The sequence below is a fragment of the Rhinopithecus roxellana genome, chromosome 10 (genome assembly GCF_007565055.1).
Source record: "Rhinopithecus roxellana isolate Shanxi Qingling chromosome 10, ASM756505v1, whole genome shotgun sequence".
In the NCBI taxonomy this organism is placed as follows: domain Eukaryota; kingdom Metazoa; phylum Chordata; class Mammalia; order Primates; family Cercopithecidae; genus Rhinopithecus; species Rhinopithecus roxellana.
Window position 1 is genome coordinate 129,902,644 of NC_044558.1, and position 24,602 is coordinate 129,927,245.

At 33.4% G+C, this 24,602-nt stretch overlaps 1 protein-coding gene across 5 annotated transcripts in view; it reads right to left on the minus strand.

Moving 5' to 3' along the window:
• C2CD5 (C2 calcium dependent domain containing 5) overlaps positions 1-24,602 on the minus strand; it is a 95,582-nt gene that overhangs the window by 48,922 nt on the left and 22,058 nt on the right. For all 5 annotated transcript variants that reach the window (XM_030938319.1, XM_030938316.1, XM_010376254.2 and 2 more), the window contains 4 exons: positions 24,079-24,277; positions 18,657-18,808; positions 13,983-14,068; positions 7,722-7,830 (listed from right to left, as the gene is read on the minus strand). In XM_030938319.1, coding sequence (XP_030794179.1) covers positions 7,722-7,830; positions 13,983-14,068; positions 18,657-18,808; positions 24,079-24,277 — 546 coding nt within the window. The remainder of the gene's footprint in view (positions 1-7,721; positions 7,831-13,982; positions 14,069-18,656; positions 18,809-24,078; positions 24,278-24,602) is intronic.

Genomic DNA, 24,602 nt, shown 5'->3' on the forward strand with positions numbered 1-24,602 from the left:
TATGTATAATTTTAGAGCTGTAGGTATGTGGGATAATTCCCCTTTCTTTCTCTTGTCTTTAAAGCAGACAAGAGCCTGCTTCATTTGCCACATTTCACTAGTTACTAGGTCCTGCTGTTATTATACTCAAAATACCTCATTAATCTATAGTTACGAGTATAGGTTCTGAAGCCAGAGTACGCAAGTACAAACTGTGACTCAACCACTTTCTAACTATTCACCTTTGGAAAACTACTGCTTCACTTTGCTCACCTACAAAACAGGATTAGTGCCGACCTCAGAGATCTGTTTTGAGGATTAAATGGCCTACTATTACAAAACACTTAAAAGACTACGTGGCACATAATAAGTTATTGATCAATGTAGCTCTCCTATCACCACCAAAACCTAGGTTACCTATTTAGCCAAGGTTACCACACAATCTACTAACTGGTCTCCCTCTCTATAGTCTTATTGCCTTTAAGCCCATTCTCCACCCTATAGTCAATGATCGAATGCAAATATGAGCATAGGCTACCCTTATTCTTATGCACTTCCAATCCTAGAATGTCACACATAAGATCTGTAATGTAAATGCTGCATTCTGCTTCCTAGCAGCAACACTCACCTGCCTGGCCTTTCTCAAAGTCTGTTACCAAGCCAGAAACATAAGCAGCATGATAAGTAAAGGTAACATTTTTAAAATAAATTCTAATATTGAGTTCCCTTCTTCCTGCTCTATAAAAACATTTCTAGGGTTGGGTGTGGTGGCTCATGCCTGTAATCCCCACACTGGGAGGCTGAGGCAGACGGATCACTTGAGGTCAGAAGTTCGAGATCAGCCTGGCCAACATGGTGAAACCCTGTGTCTACCAAAAAATAATCAGCTGGGCATGGTGGCACACACCTGTAATTCCAGCTACTTGGGAAGCTGAGGCACGAAAATCACTTGAACTTGGGAGGCAGAGGTTGCAGTGAGCTGAGATCACGCCACTGAACTCCAGGCGATAGAGCAAGACTTCATCTCCAAAAAAAAAAAAAAAAAAAAAATTCTAACATTGTAGTTAACATAAACTAAGGCAGCAAAGCAGGAGAAAAGGAGACAGAAAAAAAAAGCTAAACTAACCAAGATATTTTGTACTCCGTGGCAAGCAACCTAGTAAGCATGAACTAACTATGTAAACATCATCAAATGAGTACTGGCTAGCACATTGTTTTGCAAATTCTAGAAGTTTCAGAACCACACTCAAAGTATATATAAACATGGGTACCGAAATATAAATCTATGTGATTCTCCCATCTATCCTTCAAATCTGAGCTCAAGAATTACAACTTCTGTAAGTTTCCCTCATACAGAGTTAATCAAGCCTTCTTCTTTAACCTTTATATTGTATCACACCATACTACACAGTAAATTATTTAATGTTTTTCTATCCTCCAAGAATATGAGCTTCATGAAGGCAGAGGGACTGGCAAACCTTCCACCCTAACACCTAGCAAATTGCATGGCACAAAATAAATTCTGATATAAGCTTGCATGATCTGTCATATTTTATACAACAATACTGTATAATAATCTTCCCATATCTTTCCATATTTTAATGTTTCTGAAATAAGAATGTCTAATAATTAATTATATTTAATATGGTGGTGTATATTTTCTCTTGGAAGGCTGTTATTAAAATGATGATGCTTCATGTAATACATGGTACAAAGAAGCCAGGAAATACAGTGTGAATGAGCAATTCTAGCCCTAATAAAAATGGTATCAACAATTATTTTCCTAACATGGTTAGTTCTTGATTTTCTGCATAGGAGAGCAATGGCTAAATATTCTCAAATTACAGAGAAGAATACATGAATGATTTGCATATATTTACCTATATCAAATTTTTCTTCAGAATTATCAAGTTATTTTTCCTAAACAAGTATGAAAATCAGTTGTTTCTGAATATATACTAGGTCTTACCAGAAAGATTCTAATTAATCAGAAGCATACTACGAGGTGTCATCATTTATGTCCTTTTAACATTCTACAACTTATATCCACCTTTTTTCTTCATACACTTTCTACCTGACATTATTTTAAATGATGGCAAGATATACTGCTTCCTCAACCATGTTTCTCTTTGCCAAACCATAATTCTGCTTTTGTGGGAAAATGTCCTTACTATGTCTATAAGATTTAATTATTGCCATTTCCATTTCCAAGATTGTTCTATGATTTGACAAACACACATCTCATCCTAAACATCTTTGCCCTGACAAGATTTCAGTTCCCTACATTATTAATGATGAATATGCTCTCAATGTCCTTTTTCTATATATCTTCCCACTATACTAATCTGCCTATGTTTTAAAAGTTCTTTTTTTTTTTTTTTTTTTTTTTTTTGAGACAGAGTCTCGCTCTGTCGCCCAGGCTGGAGTGCAGTGGCCGGATCTCAGCTCACTGCAAGCTCCGCCTCCTGGGTTTACGCCATTCTCTCACTGATTAGAATTAAAACGATCATTTGTTAGTGTAATATTTTGTAATTGGTCTTTAGTGAGAAATTGAAAAATACCTTGCTAGGTTAATTTCTGAACTTTTAAGAAATTAACCTATCAAAGTATTTTTCAATTTCTCACTAAAGACCAATTACAAAATATTACACTAACAAATGATCGTTTTAATTCTAATCAGTGACAGCATGCTGGTAAAAACTTGGATAGGAAATTTCCCTATGGATTTATCGATTGACATCAATCTGCACCTGTAAATGTTGGACTTATCATATGGTTTACCAGACTGAATTTAGGTAAATCTACATGATGAATATGATTTACTTCATAGTCAAACATGCATTACTTACATCAAAACTTATATCTTGAACTCCTAAGAACAAAAAAAGTTTACAATATTGAAAAGATTATGAGATATTATCTAAAATTCTGAGCCCCTTGGTGCCTTTGCTTTTCTGTAAGATATACTTTCTGAGACAAATAACTGAAAAGTTTCTTTAGGCAACATACCAGCTTCTGACTGAATCAAAATGGTTGTATTATTTCATTCTAAAAAATATAATGTAAACAATTAGAAATGTACATTATTATGTTTTTATCAAAAAGAAAAATTGCTTTTGACTCTAAAACACATCATCAGCTGTAAAACTTGCTATCTTAGTCTGGTTTATTTAAAAGCTACAAACTACATTCATATGTAAAATTACTTTTAAAAATTATATTCACATGTGGAAAGGGAAGGAGGAAAGTTTAAGAAAGCTGTTAATCCCCCAGTCTGTTCTTAGTTATCTATTTTGGAACACTTCTAGAATTATAAATAAAAATGCTAACAGTTACACTTTTACAGTATCCTACAGAACACTAAATATATTCTATTCAAATCTAAATGTGCATTTAAATATACTTTATTTTTAATTTATGAAACATTAAATACTTATATTTAACAATTACTTGCTTAATCTTAAAGCTAATGCCTACATCATTTACCTGATATAGAAAACCATCCAAAACATAATAAATAAAATTTTAAATGATCATTCTGAAGTTAATGACCTAAGAAAAGTCATTGATAATTTATAGTATTTCTATGGCTTTCATTAATTCATTTTAATTAACACATTTTTATATTTGCATTTCCACTGAAATTACAAGAGTTATTACATACGTAGCACAGAATATAGCTGTATAACTGAATTGGCCTTAAACTTACTTCATCTAGAACATTTCTAAAAACTTCACTGAGCTGCCATAATTTTTGTCAGCATATGTAGTACTGAATGACCATTAAAATACCTGAATTGAAACTATTCCAGTCTAGCAGTTTGTAAGATCTTGTGTTACCCATAATTCCGACAAAGGCTGAGTTCAAAACAGCAAATTAGTAGATCAGTTTTAGGTGCAGAATAGTAGGAATAAAACAAAAAACACTACAAACAAGAACGCAATTGACAACACCACTCGACAGGAACTGGAAAGACACAGACAGCAGAGTTAATAAGAACTAGAAATAGAAAAGGGGAAAGGAGCATGCTACAGTAATCTAACATTAACTAATCTAATTATTGAATTACCTTGATTTTTAAAACCACCCCATTCTTTCCCTTGTTGCAGTCACCTGTTAGCTCAAAATTTACCAAAGGAGGATGTTCTTTAAAAAAGCCTCCAAAATAAGAATCCATAGTTAGCAGGTGGTAGTGGTTTTAAAATAAGATTTTTTCCCTTCTATAGGGAGAATGAAACAAAAATTCCCCATATTCACTAGTCAAAAAATAGCTGCAAAATTCATTTGAGAATGCAAACACAGCATTTTTAACATTAGCACATGCATCTCAATCCATCATAAGTTTCTCTCAGCTGAGTAACTGTCACAAAATTAAAACATCATCATTATGGTAGATGTTAATCTAGAGTTTTGTTTTGTTTCAACATTCAGCTTTTCTTCAATATATTAAAATTTCTTCATAAATAATTACTTAAGAGGCCTGGAGATTAGTAAATGTTCTTAAGAAATGTTCCTTTTTAGTGCATAATAATACATAAAACAATCCAAAGAATGTGACATTTTATTTTATTTTTTGAGATACAGTCTCCCTCTGTCACCTAGGCTGGAGTGCAGTGGCATGATCTCAGCTTACTGCAACCTCTATCTCTAGGGTTCAAGTGATCCTGCTGCCTCAGCCTCCCAAGTATTTAGGACCACAGACATGTGCTAACACGCCCAGATAATTTTTGTATTTTTGGTAGAGAGAGGGTTTCACCATGCTGCCCAGGCCGGTCTCAAATTCCTGAGCTCAAGCAGTCTGCCCACCTTGGCCTCCCAAAATGCTGGGATTACAGGTGTAAGTGACCGTGCCCAGTCAGAATGTGATACTTTAAATCAAAATAATATAATATTGGAACCATTAGAATAATTACATGTATTTAACTAAAAATAAAACAAAATGAAAATGTAACTCATATACCATTTGAAAGCACTTATATGTATATGTCTATGACCTTTCGGGAAATAATCCATTAATAACTGAGAATTTCTACATGTGAGCTGAAAAAATACTCTAAACTGGGAGGAAAGGCAGAGAATGGGTGAGCTGGTAGTTACAATACCCAAAAGACATTCTGTAATAAGAATTACTCTTTTCTTCCCTGGGCCTGGATTCTTACATTTCTTGCACAGGTAGCATGAACTGGCAGGTAAAATAAACCCCAAAATGCAGTTAGTTTTTTTTTTTTAAGTAGTGACACTTTAAATACAGCTCTCTACTTAAACTTATTTAAGTAAACTTCACTTGTTCTCCCAGACTCTATAGCTTACTCAGAGTACATGGAAGCAACAAAACAAAATCAAAATGTTTTTCTTTTCCTTTCTTTTTTTTTTTTTTTTTTGAGACAGAGTCTCATTCTGTCGCCCAGGCTGGAGTGCAGTGGCGCAATCTCAGCTCACTGCAACCTCCGCCTACCGGTTTCAAGCAATTCTCCTGTCTCAGCCTCCCGAGTAGCTGGGACTACAGGCGCCTGCCACCAGGCTCGGCTAATTTTTGTATTTTTAGTAGAGACAGGATTTCACCTTGTTGGTCAGGCTGGTCTCAAAACTCCTGACCTCAGGTGATCCACCCGCCTCAAAGTGGCTTCCCAAAGTGTTGGGATTACAGGCGTGAGCCACTGCGTCCAGCCCAAAATGTTTTTCAGTAAGCAGAAGATATTCAGTAATTAAATATATTCCTGAAACCATGTTTCGAACTATTAGATCAGTGGGTGCCATCTATTAAAATATTTGAGTTAATGGTCCATAGAAACACAGGTAACTGGCCTTGGGTCGTAAGGCTGATGTCAGGTATGTTAACTCGGTACTTCCTTGCATTTTTCAAATAATTCAAGTTCCTTAAAACAAAGATGTAGAATTTGGCATAGTCTTCAGGATCCCAATACATTAAACTGGCATCAGTCTGAATTTTTCTTTAAGTACTGTACACAAATACCACAATGGAGAAAACATCTTATATTGACCACAAAAATAAGAAACGGGGGAAAAAAAACTGAAGAAGGGAAAAAAAAGAGAAAACCAGTGCTTAAAAGATGTATTTGCCCAGTTATAGAGTTAAATAATCCTGACTTGCACTGTTTTTCTGAAATCTCATTCAGGGTCCAGAGAATTCTAGTCTTCTCTGAAATAAACTCAAATGACATCAAACTACAGGGCATAAACTTTTTAAAAAAATTTAAAAATAATAATGCTCTGTATCCTCAAAAATAGTCATTATTTACAATGCTTTGGTCCAATAACTTCAAAGCATTTTACCTTCTTTTTTTCTTTTTTTTTTTGAGACAGAGTTTCGCTCGTCGCCCAGGCTGGAGTGCAATGGCACGATCTCGGCTCACTGCAACCTCCACCTCCCAGGTTCAAGCAATTCTCTGCCTCAGCTGGGATTACAGGCGCCTGCCACCATGCTCAGCTAATTTTTGTATTTTTAGTATTTTACAGGCATGAGCCACCGTGCCCGGCCACTCTTCTTTTTATAGCTGTCAATACAAGCCTCACAAAGAGGTCACTGGATGTGACAATTTAAAATTTTCAAAAATATATACGTCTATATGCCAAATAAGAATACTAATATAACTTCAGGTTACAGTATGTTGATTGAGCATCTAGTCAATGAGAAATATAAGAACACATTCCATATGGAAAGTTCCCACTATTTATCATGCTTATTTTAGACATAGAAAATCACCAGAGTATTTCTGATCCAAGGGCCTGAATCCAGTAGGACTTTGATGCCTACTTGCTTTTATAATTACGTTCCTATGTTTTAAAGAAGTAAGCTACTATTCTTACTCGTTTGCTTAAACAGAACAAATAGCTACATAAAAGAAACTGAGGGACCAGATATTAGTTTGTTTCTCTGCTTTTCAATTCTTAGCTACTCTAGACAAAGTCTACAATTACTTTGTTGCCCATGCTGGATTCCACCACCAGTGACAGAGTGGAATCCCAGTACAGTGCTGGGATCTCGGTTCTGTGTCTCCTAAGTGCTGCCTGGGCAGGCTGGAGGGGACAGGTGGCCATGGTCAAAGATAGTCCCAGTGTGTTCAAGTTACACAATGAGCTCTAAGAAATGACAGCTCCAGTTGCCTGCTCCGGAAGAGGGTCTTTGACCCATGGACTCATCTGCTTCCCTCTGCTACCTATCTGTTCCTATGACACCCACAGTGTTTACACAGGTCTTGTTGTGCTGCCCAGACTGTTGCTCAAGTCTGGCTATGTTGTCCTGGGCTCAAGCGATCCTCCTTGCCTCGGCCTCCTGAGTAGCTGGGACTACAGCCACATGTTACCGTGCCCAGCTTTACAATTACATTTTTAAAAATACCTGTTTTAAGAAAAACGAAAATAAACAATCTATAAAGAGATACTGCTAATGAAAAGAACTAACATCTTAAACTAATGGCCATAATGGTCAATTTATAAAAATGTTTATCTCCCCTGAGTCAAAGAAAAGTTATTTAAGGATTTCCTTAAAGTGATATTGTGACCAAAAATAAATTAAGATTTGTTTTTTACAGAAAAGTAACTAAAATACACTTAGTTTATTTATAATTAAGATTACTACAAATATATTAAAGTAACATGCTAGTTTATACTTTCTTTTCATTTCTCTTTTCAGATAGATTTGGCTTTAAAAAATCATGAAAATCAATTTTAATAACCACAATTTAAATAAAGGAAACACTGAAACTTTTTAAGAACATACCAGGATTGTGGATACGATCCAAAAGCTTCACAGAACGTGCACTAACTACACCCCCAACATGTACAAGGAATCCAGGAGGAAATGCCGTCAAGGTAAAAAATGGAAATTCCTAGTGGAAAGAATAGGGGAAAAATAAAACTTACCGTGTGTAAAGTGTAAAAAATTTGCTGATTAAAAAGCTTGTCGTAAGCAAATGTATTACATCCCTTGAAATAAAAGGCCACCCATTCTACATTACACATGCTTTGTAATTAAAAGTTTTATTAAATGTTTAGAGTTTCAAATCCATTTCCCCATATATACAATGTTATACAGAATCCAAAGACCCATTTTGTCAGTTCTCAATGAGGAAAAAAAAAGTGTTCTTTCAATTTAAGATATTTAAAACATATTCTTCCTTCCTCTGAATCTCCAACTCTGATGGAACTTCTCAATAAGATGAGGGAACTGCCCTATCACGCTACCCCACTATCTATTTCTCAGTGGTATAGACACCCCCTTCACATGAACACCCAGTATAAGACACTGGTAAAGACTCTAAAAACCTGAGGCCAAGAGATCTAAATGAAAGTGGGACCAAGGGAGGGTAAGTGAGAGGCTAAGCAGTGTGGGTTAAGAGAAAGAGAATAGGGGCAAATATCAAGTTGAGGTGGGTAGAGAATCATTGCCTGAGGTTACTCTATCAACACCAATGTGGCACGAACAAATACAAGTGCATAAAGGTACATTAAGGAAAGGTGACAGGTACATAGATAATAGCTAGGAAGGCAATAAAACTCCACAAGTTCTTGCACGCTTTATTCTCTCCTTCTCTCTTAAAGACATAAAATTCATCAACTTAGAGACAAAGAGAAACACAAGAAAGAGAAATGAAAAAGCCGAGAATGGAAATTCATTGAAATAGCACCCAATAAGAAAACAGAGCTCCTGTGGAAACATGGAGGACCCTCACATTATACAAATTGGATGCAAGTAAGGATAACTTGATGTTTGACCTGTCTGGTTGCAAGATTAATGTAGCTCACTTAACTGGAATCACTTGCCAGTAGCCTCAGCTATTTAGAACATAATTGAGCATAATTGAGAAAAATAAGCAAAACAGGGCTCTCAACAGTCAAAAGAACTGTTACGGTCTCAAGCACTAAAGCTCATATACTTTATTCATAAGAGACTCCCACAGATCATATTCATTCTATATTACAGTAGTTATAAATTTTTATCTTAAGAACAAACAATTCTAAAATTTATCATGATCTTATTTTCAAGACCACCGCAGATTAAATGCAACAAATAAAAGTTGGTAAAGAGATACAGAATACCACCAGAAGCAGGCACATTAAAAGCAGCAAGAATTATTCACTGGCTGCTTCAAGCATGGAAAATATAAACTCACAAAAGCATGATCACAAAGCACAGCAACTTGGAATCATTTAGCACAAAAGCAATCAGTCCTGCGCAACTCAGTAACCCATGAAGGTTGAGTATTAAAAAACGTGTACACACACACAATTTAGAAATAAATTCAGTTCAAATTTAGAAGTAATCTTTAAACAAGAGAAAGAAAAATCTAGGCTACGTAAGAAAAGAGTAAAAAAACTACACTATGGAAGTGGTTAGGTTTGGCCCAGCAGACAGGTAGAAGATAAGGAAGAGGATGGAAGGAGAGTACGTCACTTATAATAAATGTATTATAATATGTTTAGTCAAAATGCATCCTTATTTCCATTTAAACTTATTTTTCTGTCCTCCAAGTTTTATTCCTGGAAATCTAATAAAAACTGTGCAAACTAGAAGATTACCTCATAATGAATTCGTATTTATTGTTAAGAAATTTGAATGTAAATGAAGTTTTGAGTCATAAAAATATCTGAATGGATTTATTGTTAGGCACAGCACACACAGGGGTAATTACACAATAATATAAGTGTTAAGAAAGAAGTTGGGAAAACAGTTTGGTAGTCAATGAGTTCAAATGGACTCATTTGAACTTTATAAATGTGAGTTTTAAATGAGAAATGTATAGGTAAGCTTATATTATTAATAATGTAGTTAGGTTCAGTGTTAGGATCACTTAAATTTTAATACTTCCTCAAAATATCTGAGGCATGTGGTGGTCTCATAGAATAAAAAATCACTTTATATGTAATCTTTCTACTTAAATCTTTCAAATATCTAGACAAGAGATACTGAAAGTAACATTTTTGTAAGCTAAATGGAAGACAGTACTTCCTTTTCCCTTCTAAAGAAATTAAATAGGTACATTATGTATTAGGAAATATTTTCATATAAGATTTTACATAAGTATGAATAAATGAACCTAAATGACTTTTCAATTCAGGGTTCTTTACCCTTCTCCCCAAAGTTCTTTGTTTGGGGTAAAGAAATGAGGGGAAGCATCGTACTGGAGCTGGTCAGAAAGAAACACACAGGGCGATGGCTGCCCAAACAGGCCACGACTCACTCTCCACTTTACATGTCCCCAATCCACTTACTCAACACACCAATTCATTCTAAAACACAAAATTTAACCTATAATAAATAAAAAATCTCATTGTTATTTAACCAAAACTCTGTCTTCATACAATTCTCTTATTAGAAGAGCTACTGCTGAAATCTATAGCAGATTGTTAAGTACCTATCATCACCACCATAACTAGCAACTACTGTCAAGTACTTCTATGTGCCAGGCCCTGTAGTCTGTGCTTTATAACCTTTCCCAAATGAGAGAAGTACTATTATCTCCATTTTTGATATGAAAAACTGAACTCAAGAGGGCCTTGTATTCCTAGATTCTTTGTGAGCAACAAACTTTATCATCTGGTTTCACTGTCATTTAGAGTTACGGATTTGATTTTATTACACCTGACGAATTTATAGATTTTTCTTCTGTTTAAAAGAATAGTTTTCGCTGGGCACAGTGGCTCATGCCTGTAATCCCAGCACTTTGGGAGGCTGAGGTGGGTGGATCACCTGAGGTGAGGAGTTCAAGAACAGCCTGGTCAACATAGTGAAACCCTGTCTCTACTAAAAATACAAAAATTAGCCAGGCATGGTGGCAGATGCCTGTAATCCCAGTTACTCGAGAGGCTGAAGCAGGAAAATTGCTTGAATCCTGGAGGCAGAGGTTGCAGTGGGCCAAGATCACGCCATTGCCCTCCAGCCTGGGCAAGAAGAGCAAAACTTCATCTCAATTTAAAAAAAAAAAAAAAAAAAAAAAAGAATAGCTTCCTTAAGATCAGCCCAAGCACATCCTGCTTTCAACGCCTCGATGTGAATTTCAGGAACTGCAGAAGAAATTTTCTCCAGAAAGTCCTCATATTTAAAGTAGCTTTCCCTGGGGTACCTAGATAAAGTTACATGTTGATGATCTGACATAAGCCAAGGGCAGGCAGCATAAACATATTTAATAGTGTGTGCTCAAAGACAGGTTAGTTGAAAACTCATGAGAGCACAATGGGAGTATTCTTTTAAAAAGAGATTTAAATAGGATTTTTCTTAGGAGATATTTAAATAGTCTATTCTTTAAATCAAATACTCTTTTTATTATTGCAAAAGACTAAACTTTCTAGATATAAAATCAACAACAGATTTCTACCATGATTTATTGTACAATTTTACTCTCACTTCTAAAAAGATCAAAATTCTTCAAGAGTTTACCTTATATCAATGTTTCCCAAAATGTGTTCCTCACTAACAGGTATTTTAAAAGGAAAGTTCTAATAAAATGTACTTGGGAAATCCTAGGTTAAACTAAGTTACTAGGTTTCTTGACTGAAGGAACTAAAAAAGTACTTCCATATTTTATCACAGGTAAAATAAAAGTCTTATTGAAAAACAAATCTGGCTGAGCACAGTGGCTCATGCCTCTAATCCCAGCACTCTAAGAGGCTGAGATGGGAGGATCACTTGAGCCCAGAAGTTCGAAACCAGCCTGGGCATCATAAAGAGCGCCTCCCTCCTAATTAATTAAATATCTATTTACTTTACATCAAAAAATTCATAGGTGGAAGTTAAATCTAAATAAAACTTTTATCTCTATTTCTCATCTACCAAAAACCCGGCAATGCTTCTGTGACAGTAAAGAATAACACTTTTAATTTTGATAACTACTACTTGAATAATCCGCAAAAGAGATTGGGCAAATAAAGTTTCTCTTTCCTCAAGAAAAAAAAAAAAAAAAGTCATATAATTTATTAAGGGTTGTTTACCAAGAGATAGAAATGAATATGAAATATCATATAAGTAGAGCATGTCAGTGACATAATCTAGTGTTCAGGTTAGCAGAATTAAGTCATATCTGAACATACATGGAGAAAATTCTTCATACTTCTTGTTTTTCCCAAAACAAAAGCCATACTAATGGCAGTCACAAGTGAATAGGAAAGCCAAAGATGATAATGCTTTTGCTGCTTTGTACACAAGGTAGAGAAGTAGTTTCATAAACCTAAGTAACTGCTACTTTGAGGTTAGACAATGTAGATGTACTGCCAACTCAGGACTGACAAAGTTGTAAATGAAACTATAGTTCTCTACACCTTTGCTGTTAATTCCATGAAGATTATTTAGTAATCTATGTCCAATGAGTAAATGTGTCCAAAATTTTAAGAATGTTTAAATGCATATTTAAAAGCACAAATTTTATCCAAACTAAATTCAAAATGGTTTTCATTGCTTAATATTGTTTTCCCTTAAAGTGAGATGGTTTTTAAAGATTCTTGGTACAGACAGTAAAGTCATAGGCACAACATACAAGTAAAATCTTATTATATAGAATTTCAAGGGAACCCACATTTTTCTGTTACTGTGAATTCCAGAATGGTAATTTGATTATAAGCAAGCATATTCCTATTGTGAAAAACTCTGTAGAGAACATAATAATGGAACAGGGAAAAAGATAAGAGCATTCTGGCCAAAAAAAATGGTAAGTGAATGCACACACACACCTTCACTCTGACCCTCTTCAATGTTTTCAGTCTTTTGTTACATTTGGTTTTAATAGTTGATCTGAATGTTTAGGTGGGCCTTTTGGTGGCAGTTGTAGGTTTGCCTGCAAGGTGCAAGAGTAGCTGGAAGGTAACTGCTGCTTGATAGAGCATGAAGCAAAAAATGAGCCAAAGCCTCATCATTGCTTAGTTCAGCTCTGCTCTCTCCAGCCTGGTCTAAGTAAACAGTGCATACACAGATACTGTCAGCATAAGGAGGGAAAAGTCTAGAAAACAAATTGTACCAACTTCTAGAGGAGAAATACTTTAGTTTTATGAAATGTATCCTTTTACAGGTATTTACTCTTTCACCTTTTTTCTCCCAAATGCTAGTGTAATATAGAACATGTAAAAGAAAATTCTGTGAATGCTTATAGCTTCCAAATCAGACATAATGAAAGCTATAGAACTATGTCTTAAAATTATTGACATGACATATATAACATGCACCATATTAGTTAGTAGAAAAAAGAACATGAGCCTCACAGTGCTATTAAATTTAAAAAGAAAAAAACTTTGCATTATGAAAAAACAAATGCTGTCAACATTTGCTAAAAGCTTAAATAAAACTTAAATGACCAAGACTAAAACTAGAAAAGCTATCAATACAAGAAATAGGCTCTCACACATTTTTCGGAAACATACCCGCCTTCTACAGAACCTATGAGGCGATCCTCCCTTAGCAATGAAGTTTATTAAAAAAAGAGAGAGAGAGAAATCATCCAAAAACTGTAACTGCTTATTTTCCCAATCAACAAATACAGCTAAATATCAAACTTACAATAACTAAAATAGATGCATTACAATGAATAACCACATTATATTAATCTTTAGAAATATAGAATCTGTACATTTCTTATTCCTAAGAGATTGTCCAATGATAAAAGTCAAACAAACATATTTATATACTAAGGAATTATTTTTAATATAATGAAATGCTACTTGAATACTTTTTTCTGCAAAAATGTTTACCATCTCCTTTCCAATAATAAATGTAATGGAAAATTACTTCAGCATTCAATAGGTATTCTCGAAAATAGTATTTCTGATAAAAGATTAAATGACAAAACAAAAATTATTATTATGTAATTATTCCAAATCAAAGGTAATTATCCATAAACAAATTACTTTGACATCTTAAATCCATTTTGGACTTCAAAACTGCAATATTATAGATGTGTAACCAAAACAGTTCATGAAAACATGTAAGTACACGGAAGCATAAGATAACAAAGTCATATTAACAGTGTAAGAATAAAGAATATCAAGTGAATCTTACCCTCTGTTCCAACGCTGATTGAGTCTGTTGTCTTAAGAGAGCTTTAAAGGGCCCCCCTTCTTTTCCAGCACTACCACTTCCCATTCCTACAGAACATCAGTATATAAATAACAACCAAAAAAAAACAACTATAGAAACAAAGTTTAATTGCATTCATCTTCATAAACATCATGAGTTGAAATGTGATAAAATGATCGAAACATTTAAAGCACTGGGGATGACAACTAAAGCACATATTTTACTCTACTTTTATTCACAAAGTTTTCTTTAGATGCAAGATGTCAGAGCCCTACGGACCCCAGCTAGTTTTGAACTTAATTTTTTCTGAAAATTATAAGAAAAATTATGTTAAGGTGATGAAACTTTCCATAATATTCCATTTCAAAAGCTGTCTTTTAATTAATTAAAATAATCAAGATAATAACAATTACTATGCTAACAATTTAGGAATACTAAAAAATGAGAAATATGTCTGATTAAATGTAAATAGAGACAAAAGCACTACTTGTGCTCACTTAAAATATTCCAAAATTCTATAAAAAACATAAAATTTAGGTGATTTTGAAATATAGTCAAATCTATTTTCTTATAACTTCCCATTTCTAAACATATCATGACAAAACAGTATTAATTTCATACTTGTCAACGCTCATTCACAAAAATCAACATAAACTTTTTTTAAATAAACAAAAAACCACAGACATGTAATAGACACATCACAAATGTACATAGTTATGAATGAAAGAAGTACCTTTCCCAAGCTCTTAGATATATTTTTTATGGCTTCATTTTAAATTTCTTTCCCTACCTTATTTTATTGTTCTGACCATGCCAATAGATCAACTATGGTCAAAGAATCACAGAAAGCAGGGGACAGGTAAGAAGCCAGTGCTCTACAGACTAGAGTTCATCCCATCCCTTTCAAAACTGAAGATGCATACAGCCAAATTTACTACAATGACTTAAAAAGAAACTAATTAACTTTTACATTTTTAGCTGTTCTTGGATAAGGAAACAAAGGTTAGCATATGTATAGTCCCATTCTGTTCTTAAAAAAAAAAAAAAAAAGATTTTTCTTATAGTAATCTGAACATTATTTTTAGAGACTATACAATACTAAACATAGAAATGAAACTAAGATCTTTATATGAAGCATATTAAAAGCCAGAAAATAAAATGTAAATTTGTAGTGATAAGTGAAATATCAGAAAATATATCAGAAAAATTTAATAATTAATGCAACAGACAGAAAAAAAAAAAGATAATGAAAGAATATCACCAAAATGAGACAAACTGATTCAAACAGAATAATTTACTAATGTAACCATATGGTTTAGCAACATGATGATACAGGTCCAATGTGAATGGAATTGGTATGAAGAGAAAGAAAGTAAAGCATCTAAAACAGAAACTGTAGTAATAAGAATCTAATAATATTAGAAATACCCAGATCTATGTCCTTAGACATATATTTTTTTAATATATAAAATAATTTGGCAGAATATTCACGATTAGCCATCAAGTAATCCTCAATTATATCCTTATAACTCCAATTATTTAACTGTCTACCAGTAAGAAAAATAATAGAAAGGCATCTTGTATAAAATATCCAATAATTCTTTACAGCATGAAAAATAAAGGGATTAAAAAGCTGACATAATGTGATCCTACCAGAAGCAGCCAGGAACAGCTCTTCACTGAAAGAAACACTTTTCCTCAGAACTGGGCTGACAAGGCTAGAATGATGAGGGGTAAGGCTAGATTCCGAGAGGAGGAGACAGGACTTTTTAAGATGAAGGGAACCACAAGAGAGAGAGGGGGAGCTGGGACACAGGTAAATCCTAGGTCCCTGTGGGTAAGGTGCTGTGGAGGAAAGTAGCAGAGAAAAGATGCAGATTCAGAAGATGATCAAAAAATGCAGGCTAAGGAAAGCAATGATGAGGCAAAATATAACAATAAAAATGAACTTTAAAATGTACAGACAAATTACACTAAGCAAATGAAAAGTCACTAGCAAGACCATCTATCCCACATAATGTAAATAAAAGGCATAGTCTAAAACTTAACAAAACCTTTACTAACTTCACATTCACTAAAATTTTTTAAATCACTAACTTAGGATTTTATGTGATTCTAATAACTTTTAATTGACGTCTTCAAAATACTTAACTTGCCTGCCCTTCTTGGCTTAAGAATTTGTAAGATTAAAATGTACCACACTTTCAAATGTTAAGAGCCAGACTTGCTGCCTAAAATATAAACACTTATTTAAAGTTATAAAGGTGCAGTACTTCAAATGTTACTAACTTTGGATAGCATTTATGGGCACTTTAATTGAATACCCATAAAAAATACTCAGTACTGGATTAGGTAAACAGTTGTCAGTATTAATTTTAATATTAACTTCTTTCTGTCCAGTTTTGAGATACATATTAATGCTTTTCTTTTTCCTCTAAAATGTTTAATACTTTACTCTGATCATAGTATTATTTGCATTTACCGAGATTTGAGTACCCTAAGGGTCAAATGCCCTCTGTAAAAACTATACATAGTTAAAAGACTGGCTAAAAATATTAGCTAAAATCAGGTATCAAATCAATATTCTAACACTAGTAAATCTAAAATTCCACTATTAAATACTTGGGAAAAAATATAAAAATAAAACCTTGTAAATGTCAAAATTAGTACCTAGAGAAATAAATATAAAAGTTTTTAAAAGAGACCTACCAGAAAAACAGATAATGTAGCTTGAACTACAAACAGAAAAAAAAAAAAAAAAAAAAAAAAATTTCCATCTAAATGTCATTTATTCTACTTTTGGATTCCCAAATAAATTATAATCAGCTTCTGTCTGTCCATTATTTCTCAAGACACTGATTCTGATATAGGTAAATTAGAAGGCAGAAAATCATGAAATACAGGCTGAAATTTTAGTTTTAGAACTTTTATAACAATCACAATTGTTCCATTTGAAGTCTCCATGAGATAGGAGTGCTCCTCAGGACAATTCAGAGAGATTCAGGGACTCACAATATAAGGCCAAGGGGCTGAAAATTGCTAATGTTATATAAATAAGCTATTGAAGTAATAAATCATTTTAGGAAAAACAATATTATTTAGAGGCAGCTTATAAATATAGGAATACATGGGAATAACACCCCATTTGTAAATAAAAATTTTTAAACTAAAAATTTGGAACCAGAAGATAAAATATGAAAAGTTCATTAATAATTATTACTTGACAATCTTCTTTAGGCTTGGCCTTTTTGGTGAATTTAAAAAAAGAAAAAGAAAAAAGAAACAGAAAGACCAAGGAAATGCTTTCCAAATTTTATCTATGGTATGGCAAAAAAATAAAAAATAATAATAAATAAATAAAGGCTTGGAATACGTAGTCAGTGGACCACAGTCTCAAAAATAGTTTTTAAACTTATTACTCAAATAGTAATGTAAGTCTTTGTCTTGATTGTCATGAATTTTAAGGCCAGAGTCTTTTACACTTTATCTGAAAAAAAAAATCTTTTTTCACTACAGTCTGGATGGTTCAGTTTTTATGGCATAAACCTGGTAAGGTGCCAAATTTCAAAGCATATATTACTATCAAATAACTACATTATGTGTAGACATTATTCATAATTATCTAGAAAGATGAAGCTGTTATCCTCAAGAAAACAGGTGTTTATCTGTATATTTTATGACTTCATTTATAAAAACAGAAATTAAATCTACAGCCTTTTTAAAAAATGATGTTTCCTTAGAAGTAGCACTGCCTTGGATTTAGACTTCTTTTCCTTGTTTTCACAAAATCTAGGATTGTTTTATAAATTTCTAACATACAAATAGGGCTATTAAAAATATTAATTAAAAATAACAAATAACTGTTTTAATCATCTGATGGGAAAACTATCAGACAAAAATACTATTTATAAAAATTTCACACCATTAACTTTTAAGTTTAATTTATTTTAAATTTTTCTAAACAATAACACTTTAATGATTTAAATAAGTTAATTCTATTCTAAGGTATAAGGAAATAATCTGATTTTTCATCAACTTTTTATCATAAAACATTTTCATAAAAACCCAGAAATCATTCATCAAAATACAATAGAAAAGAAAAAGATATAAATTTAATAAACAGAAAAATTTAAGAATAAGTAAAAATGCTATTTTCTAACCTAGAAAGACTAGCAAAACCAAACATTTTAAATATCCAGTTAATAGATAGATGTACTCTAATACAACCATTTCAGTGGTTAAAAGTTTTTTCATAATAAAATCTTAGAATTATATTCATTAATAGGCAGAAATAATAAATTCAAAAATGCTTGTATGCAACTGATTACAAGCTACTAGTGTTACTTTTTAGTCAAATGTTTTAAGATGTTATTCCTCTTAATTTGAGCATAAAATGAAAAATGTCTATATGCCAAAATAAATCGTGGACTGTGATATCTACACTATGATTAAATCAATGAAATGTAGACAAGATAATTTCTGAATTACACAAAATTTTCATATTTTAATTGCAGTAACTGTAAATGGTCAGTATTCACATTTTCTTTTTAACTTAAGTGCCAAAAACAAGAGGAAAGATTTGGATGGAAAGCTAATAAGAAATAGAAACAAATTTTTTAAAAAAGAAAAAACAAAAGGTGGGTGGAAGCGCCTTACCAGTTTTGGGTGTCAAACTCAAATCTGTGTCAGAAGAAGAGGACTGTCGACTGTAGGACTTGGAAGGTGAAAAGGAATAGGTTTGGTTTTTCAGAGGGGTTGAGGGTCCTGATGAGTGAGTATTGGGATTGGGATCTTCATTGAAGGGAATCCTGCCAGAAGAAGGTGGAGAAATATTAAGTAATCATGTGCCAAAGGGCTTGACGGGTGGCAGCATGATCCAAACACCAGGAAAGAATTGGGGCAGGGCCAGCAGTCATTTCTTACGTGTGGAGCTGGGAATGAGGCCAAAGACAACCAATTGCTGTTTAACCATTCATCACTCTCCAGATAAATATTATCTGCATTGAAACAGTTAATAAGCCAAGTGAAAAAGCAAAAAAGCATGAAATGACAGACTAAGGGGATAAAAAATATCAAAAGGAGAAATAAAAAGAATATATGACAAAATATTTTCAAATAATGCTGTAAGTTACGAAAGAAAAATGGTAACTACAAGCGGTGTGTGTAAATATTCATAATTGTTTTTATATTTGCACACACACAGATATCCTCAAAATAAAAAATGTTTCCTTATCCTATAGCAGCAAGAGTGCCACAGCTAAAAACACAGCAGAGAGAAAAATGAATACAGCTACACAGAAACATTGCCTTTAATGCAGAATAGTTGCTTACCTGTTCTCCAATAGCTCTCTTCCACAGAATGAAATAGAACCTACTGTAATAGGTTTTGTATACAAAGAAAATAAGCAAATTGGAAGCTTTGGCAGCTACTTCATTTAGAATCTAATCATCAATTTTATTTTTAAGCAAATGAAGAAATAATTATAAAAATATGTATGGGAAGATTCGCCTCAAAACTCACAGTACACATACACAAAATAGCATTATTTGAGGATCTGTGGAAGAGACTTTGGAAGCTGGAAAAACACCTTCACTTCCATATAGTTAGAGACTCTGTGGCAGCTAAATACAGAAGTTCCTCACTGCAGCTGGACTTCGAGTAAGAAAAGGATGAAGCAAAGACTTGTGGTACCTGCCTACACTACCTGCCTGCCTGCCTCTGCAGCCACTCTGCCCGTGGCCTGCATCTCCCCAGCTCTGGAGTCTGAGCAGTCTCGTACCAGTATAGATGAGAGTGGGAACAGACACAGAGAAGTTCTGAGTAAGTCGTGAGCCAGTAGCAGTGTGAATTGGGCTGTTGTGAGTCGAGCGGCATCCATGGCTTGGAGGATGAACCAGCGGAGACCTGAGGGAATTTGCGGTCAAAGTGGAAGAAAAGAAAACAATACATACAACAGATTGCAGAGTTATGTTAAAATAATTTCAAAGGAGCTTTAGTTAGGGAAGAGAACTTATTTTTTTAATCCCCTAGCATGCAAAAAACAAGTTGAAATTGAAAACTAGCTAAATATTAATTTGTTAGGATACAGTCATAGTTTTAAAGTATCTGATTAATAAATTAATTGTGATTAATTTATTGTGAATAAGAAAATGGCAAGCAGAATAGTCAATGATATTAAATGAGAACAAGACTAAGATCTGTATTTTAAGTTTCCTTAACATATTTGTTATTATTTTCATCACAGAACTCACTATGCACTATTTATGGGGAGGGACACCCATAAAAGTAAAAAATCAAACATGAAGTTCTTATATTACTTTTGAAACTGAGATATGAATTGCTGATATAATTAATCATTTTCTATAAAGAAAGTTAAATAACTGTCTAGGTTACTAAGATAGGGGTACTTAAGAATATGAGAGATGACGGCATAAAGAGAAATGAATGAACTGAACGGATATACGCAGATAAACATATTCCAGTATTTCTATACACAAAATATATAGCTTAAAATCAGGTTACACTGGAAGCAAAACAAGGGGACCTTGCTTTTAAAGACATCTTCATAAAACAATGTCAATAACTTTGGCTCTCATACAGAATATATTATATGAACTATATTCTAAATCAAAATTTTCTAAGATATCAACTTACATCCTATAATAAACCATATCTATATGCGTATATACTTAGAGCAGTTATACGAGAATACATTGATATATAACATTTGAAATTTTTAAGAAAAAATTTGGCTAAAAGGATTACATTGAATGTTGTAAAAAGGTATAATACATAAATAAGAATCCTGAATTTAATATCAGCAATTATTTCATTGTGCAATGCCTTTGCTTACACACAATGAGGGAAACAGAATCATATGAATCATATGTGAGTACACTCTGAAAAACTATCATCCCCATTTTAAAGGCAGGCCAAGAGCCCAACTTTACGTGACCTTTTTTTTCTTTTCCATTGCTATATTACTGACTGCCCAGGAACATTCCCCAATTCACAATTTGTCAAGGTTCAAACATGAGCTATCACTAATTGATCATAATAGTCCTTCCTAAGGTCTACAGACTACTTTCGGAAAATATTACTGATTTTACAATAGCAGAAATGTTTCTACATTTGTTGCTAATAGAAATTTAAAAAAATTTACTACAATGGATAAAAATCAAACAATTCATTGGTGATCTACTTTTACACAAAAAAATGAGTAAGGTTTTGTTTTTGTTTTTATTTCTCCGCTGAAGTGAGAAAAAGTGTAAGAATTCTCAAAAAGAATTTAAAAATCCAAGACTTAAAAATAAACAAAGCTATATTTATTATAATCAGTACTACACACAGGAGAATTTGTCTCTTAGCACTTTTCCTAAGTAAAGAAGCAATAACTCATACTTAAAAGCACTTTCTATCGTCAAGAGAGTTAAGTCGGAAAACACCAAAGGGATTTATAGTGTGCATGACACTAAACATCTAAAAGAAAAAAACAAACTTAGGAAGTAGAACACACCATTAATATAGGTAAAATATAATGAAAAAAACTAAAATGAACAGTGTAAAATGTTCAAATTATGGCATCAAATTAAAATTCAAATACACTGGAACATCACCATATTCTTGGTGATGGTATTCTTGGTATTCTTGGAGTTTTCTGATTTGATCAGTCTCTCTGCATGAAAGGATGCCTCATAATAATAACCTGTGGTATTTATAATATTAATATTCCTTTCCAGTCAGTCAATAACATAATCTAGACAACCTTTTATCAAATTCCTGTCTAGAATCAACAATATTACATGATAATTAAATACCAGAATAGTTATAATCAGCTGAATCATAAAATAGGCTTTGAAATAGAACCCAAATTGCTTCATTATCAAAAATACAATGAAGCTAGTTGAAATAAAACAGCCTCAGTATTGAGGGTTTTTTCAAAATAACTTGACTTTATTAGTAAGATGCCTTTCAGAAAATCCTAAGGAAGGAACTTAGGTTCATCATGAGGCTACAACAAGATTAGAAAAGGAGAAGACACATACAATCCCAGAAGATTTACGCTAATAGAACTCTTCCTGAATGTATGCAAAACATATACCCCTGCTATCCTTATTTCTAACAAAGCAACAGGTAATATAGCTTTCTCATTCTCTTTCAACTAAGTAACTTACTTAAATTGGCTTAAACTTGCACTTTAATTTGCTACTAAATATTTACTTAAATTTGCTACAGAGATAGGGAAAAACAATCTGAATCCCTCAAAAAGCTAAACCTGCGATCTGACTCTACTGCTGGCAGCTGGCAATTCTTATCTTTCCAGGAGATATTTCAAATGGAATATAAAGCAAATTCATTCTTCAATTTATTTAAAACAATTATTTCATTTGCCAATGTGTTTCCAAATAAAATTAAGCAGTATGTAACACTGTGCTTCCTCTTATGAATAAAATTCAACCCAAATGACTAATAGCCAGCAGAAACAAAATGGCTAAACAAAAAGAATGCACTTAAGATGAAAATTTCATTTTAAAAAAGATTGTGAAAAAACATGCTTTTTCATACTATGATACCTTTCTATTCAACCCCTCCTGACTACTGCTGAACTGCGGAACGTTTTAGGTTTCCTGACTATACAACTCTGACTCCCTGATTATCTAGGACAGGAGTCCGCAAACTACAGACCGCAGGCCGAATGTGTCCTGCCATCTGTTTTGTAAGTAAGTTTTATTTGAACACAGCCACACTGTATTCATTTGCATACTGTTTATGTTTGCTTTTGTGCTACAGTGGCAGTTATGAAGCAACATTGGCAAAAACTGGATTATTTACCTGTACATTTTGTCATTCACAAAGTTTGCCAACCCTTGACTTAGAAGAATCTCTAGATGAGTGGTCTTCAACCGAAGTTCTAAAGGCATTTAAGATGGAACAAATCTTCATTGTATAGGGTTGTCCCTTGCTTTGCAGAATAGTCAGCCTCTCTAGTCCCCAACAGGACCTAGCCCCCTAATCATTATGACAGAAAATTCGTGTTCCAAACATTCGGTATTGACAGTCACCACCATCATCATGCTGAAAATCTCTGCCTCTGACACAATGACGACACACACAGGCCAAATCAAGTCAACAGAAGTGTTTTGCAGGATCACACATAGATTTTCTAAAATGTATGACTCTAAATTTCTTTAGATTAGGGATCAGCAAACTCCTTTTTTTGTAAATAAAGACAAGAGATCATATGGGCAGACCCTAAAATATTGGCCTTTCCCAAAAAAAGTCTGTCAACCTTGGCTTTACAGGCAGTAGTATACTCTATTTAATTACACTTGGTTAGTTTATTCATATAAACTCCCTGGCCTCTAGACATTTGAGTTTAAGACTTCCACACAAATCAATTTTTCCTGCTTTATATACCATGTGGCCATTAATAAGTATAATCAGATTATCTGGTAGAGGGTTTTAAGCATTCCTCAGAAAATAAAATGCCACAGAATGCATGAATATTCATTTTATGCTTCATATATGCAGTGTCTAAATATCTGGAATGTTTTATTTTATATTACTTAATTTGTTTCATAGTAAGATGGTATAGGCTGGGCACGGTGGCTCACACTTGTAAATCCCAGCATTTTGGGAGTTCAAGGCAGGTAGATCGAGTTTGAGACCAGCCTGGGCAACATGGCAAAATCCCATCTCTACTAAAAATACAAAAATTAGCTGGGCATGCGGGCGTGCCCCTGTAGTCCCAGCTACTCAGGAGGCTGAGGTGGGAGGATCACCTGAGCCTGGAAGGTCAAGGCTGCAGTGAGCCAAGACCGTGCCAGTGAACTCCAGCCTGGGCAACAGAGCAAGACCCTGTCTCAAAAAATAAAAATACAAATAAATAAGATGGTATAAATAAAATATTAGGAATATTTAAATATTTTTAAGTTTTAAATTTTGATAGTCATTGTCAATAAAAATCATCACAGAGAAAATGTTGAACCACCCTACTAAAATGTTTCAAATCACATGAAAAAGCATAGATAAAAGATAAAAACCTTAGCAAGAACAATTTCATTGATTCATACTTACTCCTTCATTTCTTTGGATGGGGAATTACATGCAGGAAGGAATGCTGCTGGGCTACTTAATTTATCCAGAGTACACGCCGTTCCTATGGCTCTCACCACTAACCCAGACTCGCCCTCCAGATCGAAACACTGTAAGTACCCCACAACTGCATTTCCTCTCATTTCAAGTACTTTCAAGCCAATCTTCCTCTGCAGTTCACCTACAAAAAATGGGAAATCTCATTCTTGCTTCTCTTTACATTACACACTATAAGATTGGATATGGTAGTGGTTAAAAAAAAAAAAAAAGTCCAAGAAAATCACAGATTTTCAGAACTTGAAGGAAACTTAAAAGATAATCTGGTTTAATTTCTATGGAATACAGAACATAATTCTATTACAATACAGCATAATTATAAAGTACAATATATACTTATACAGCACAAATATATAGAATAAAAACAAATATACTTACTATATAAATATAACATTGATACTTTGTGTGAAACATATGTATGCATATATATTCATGCATATACATATATA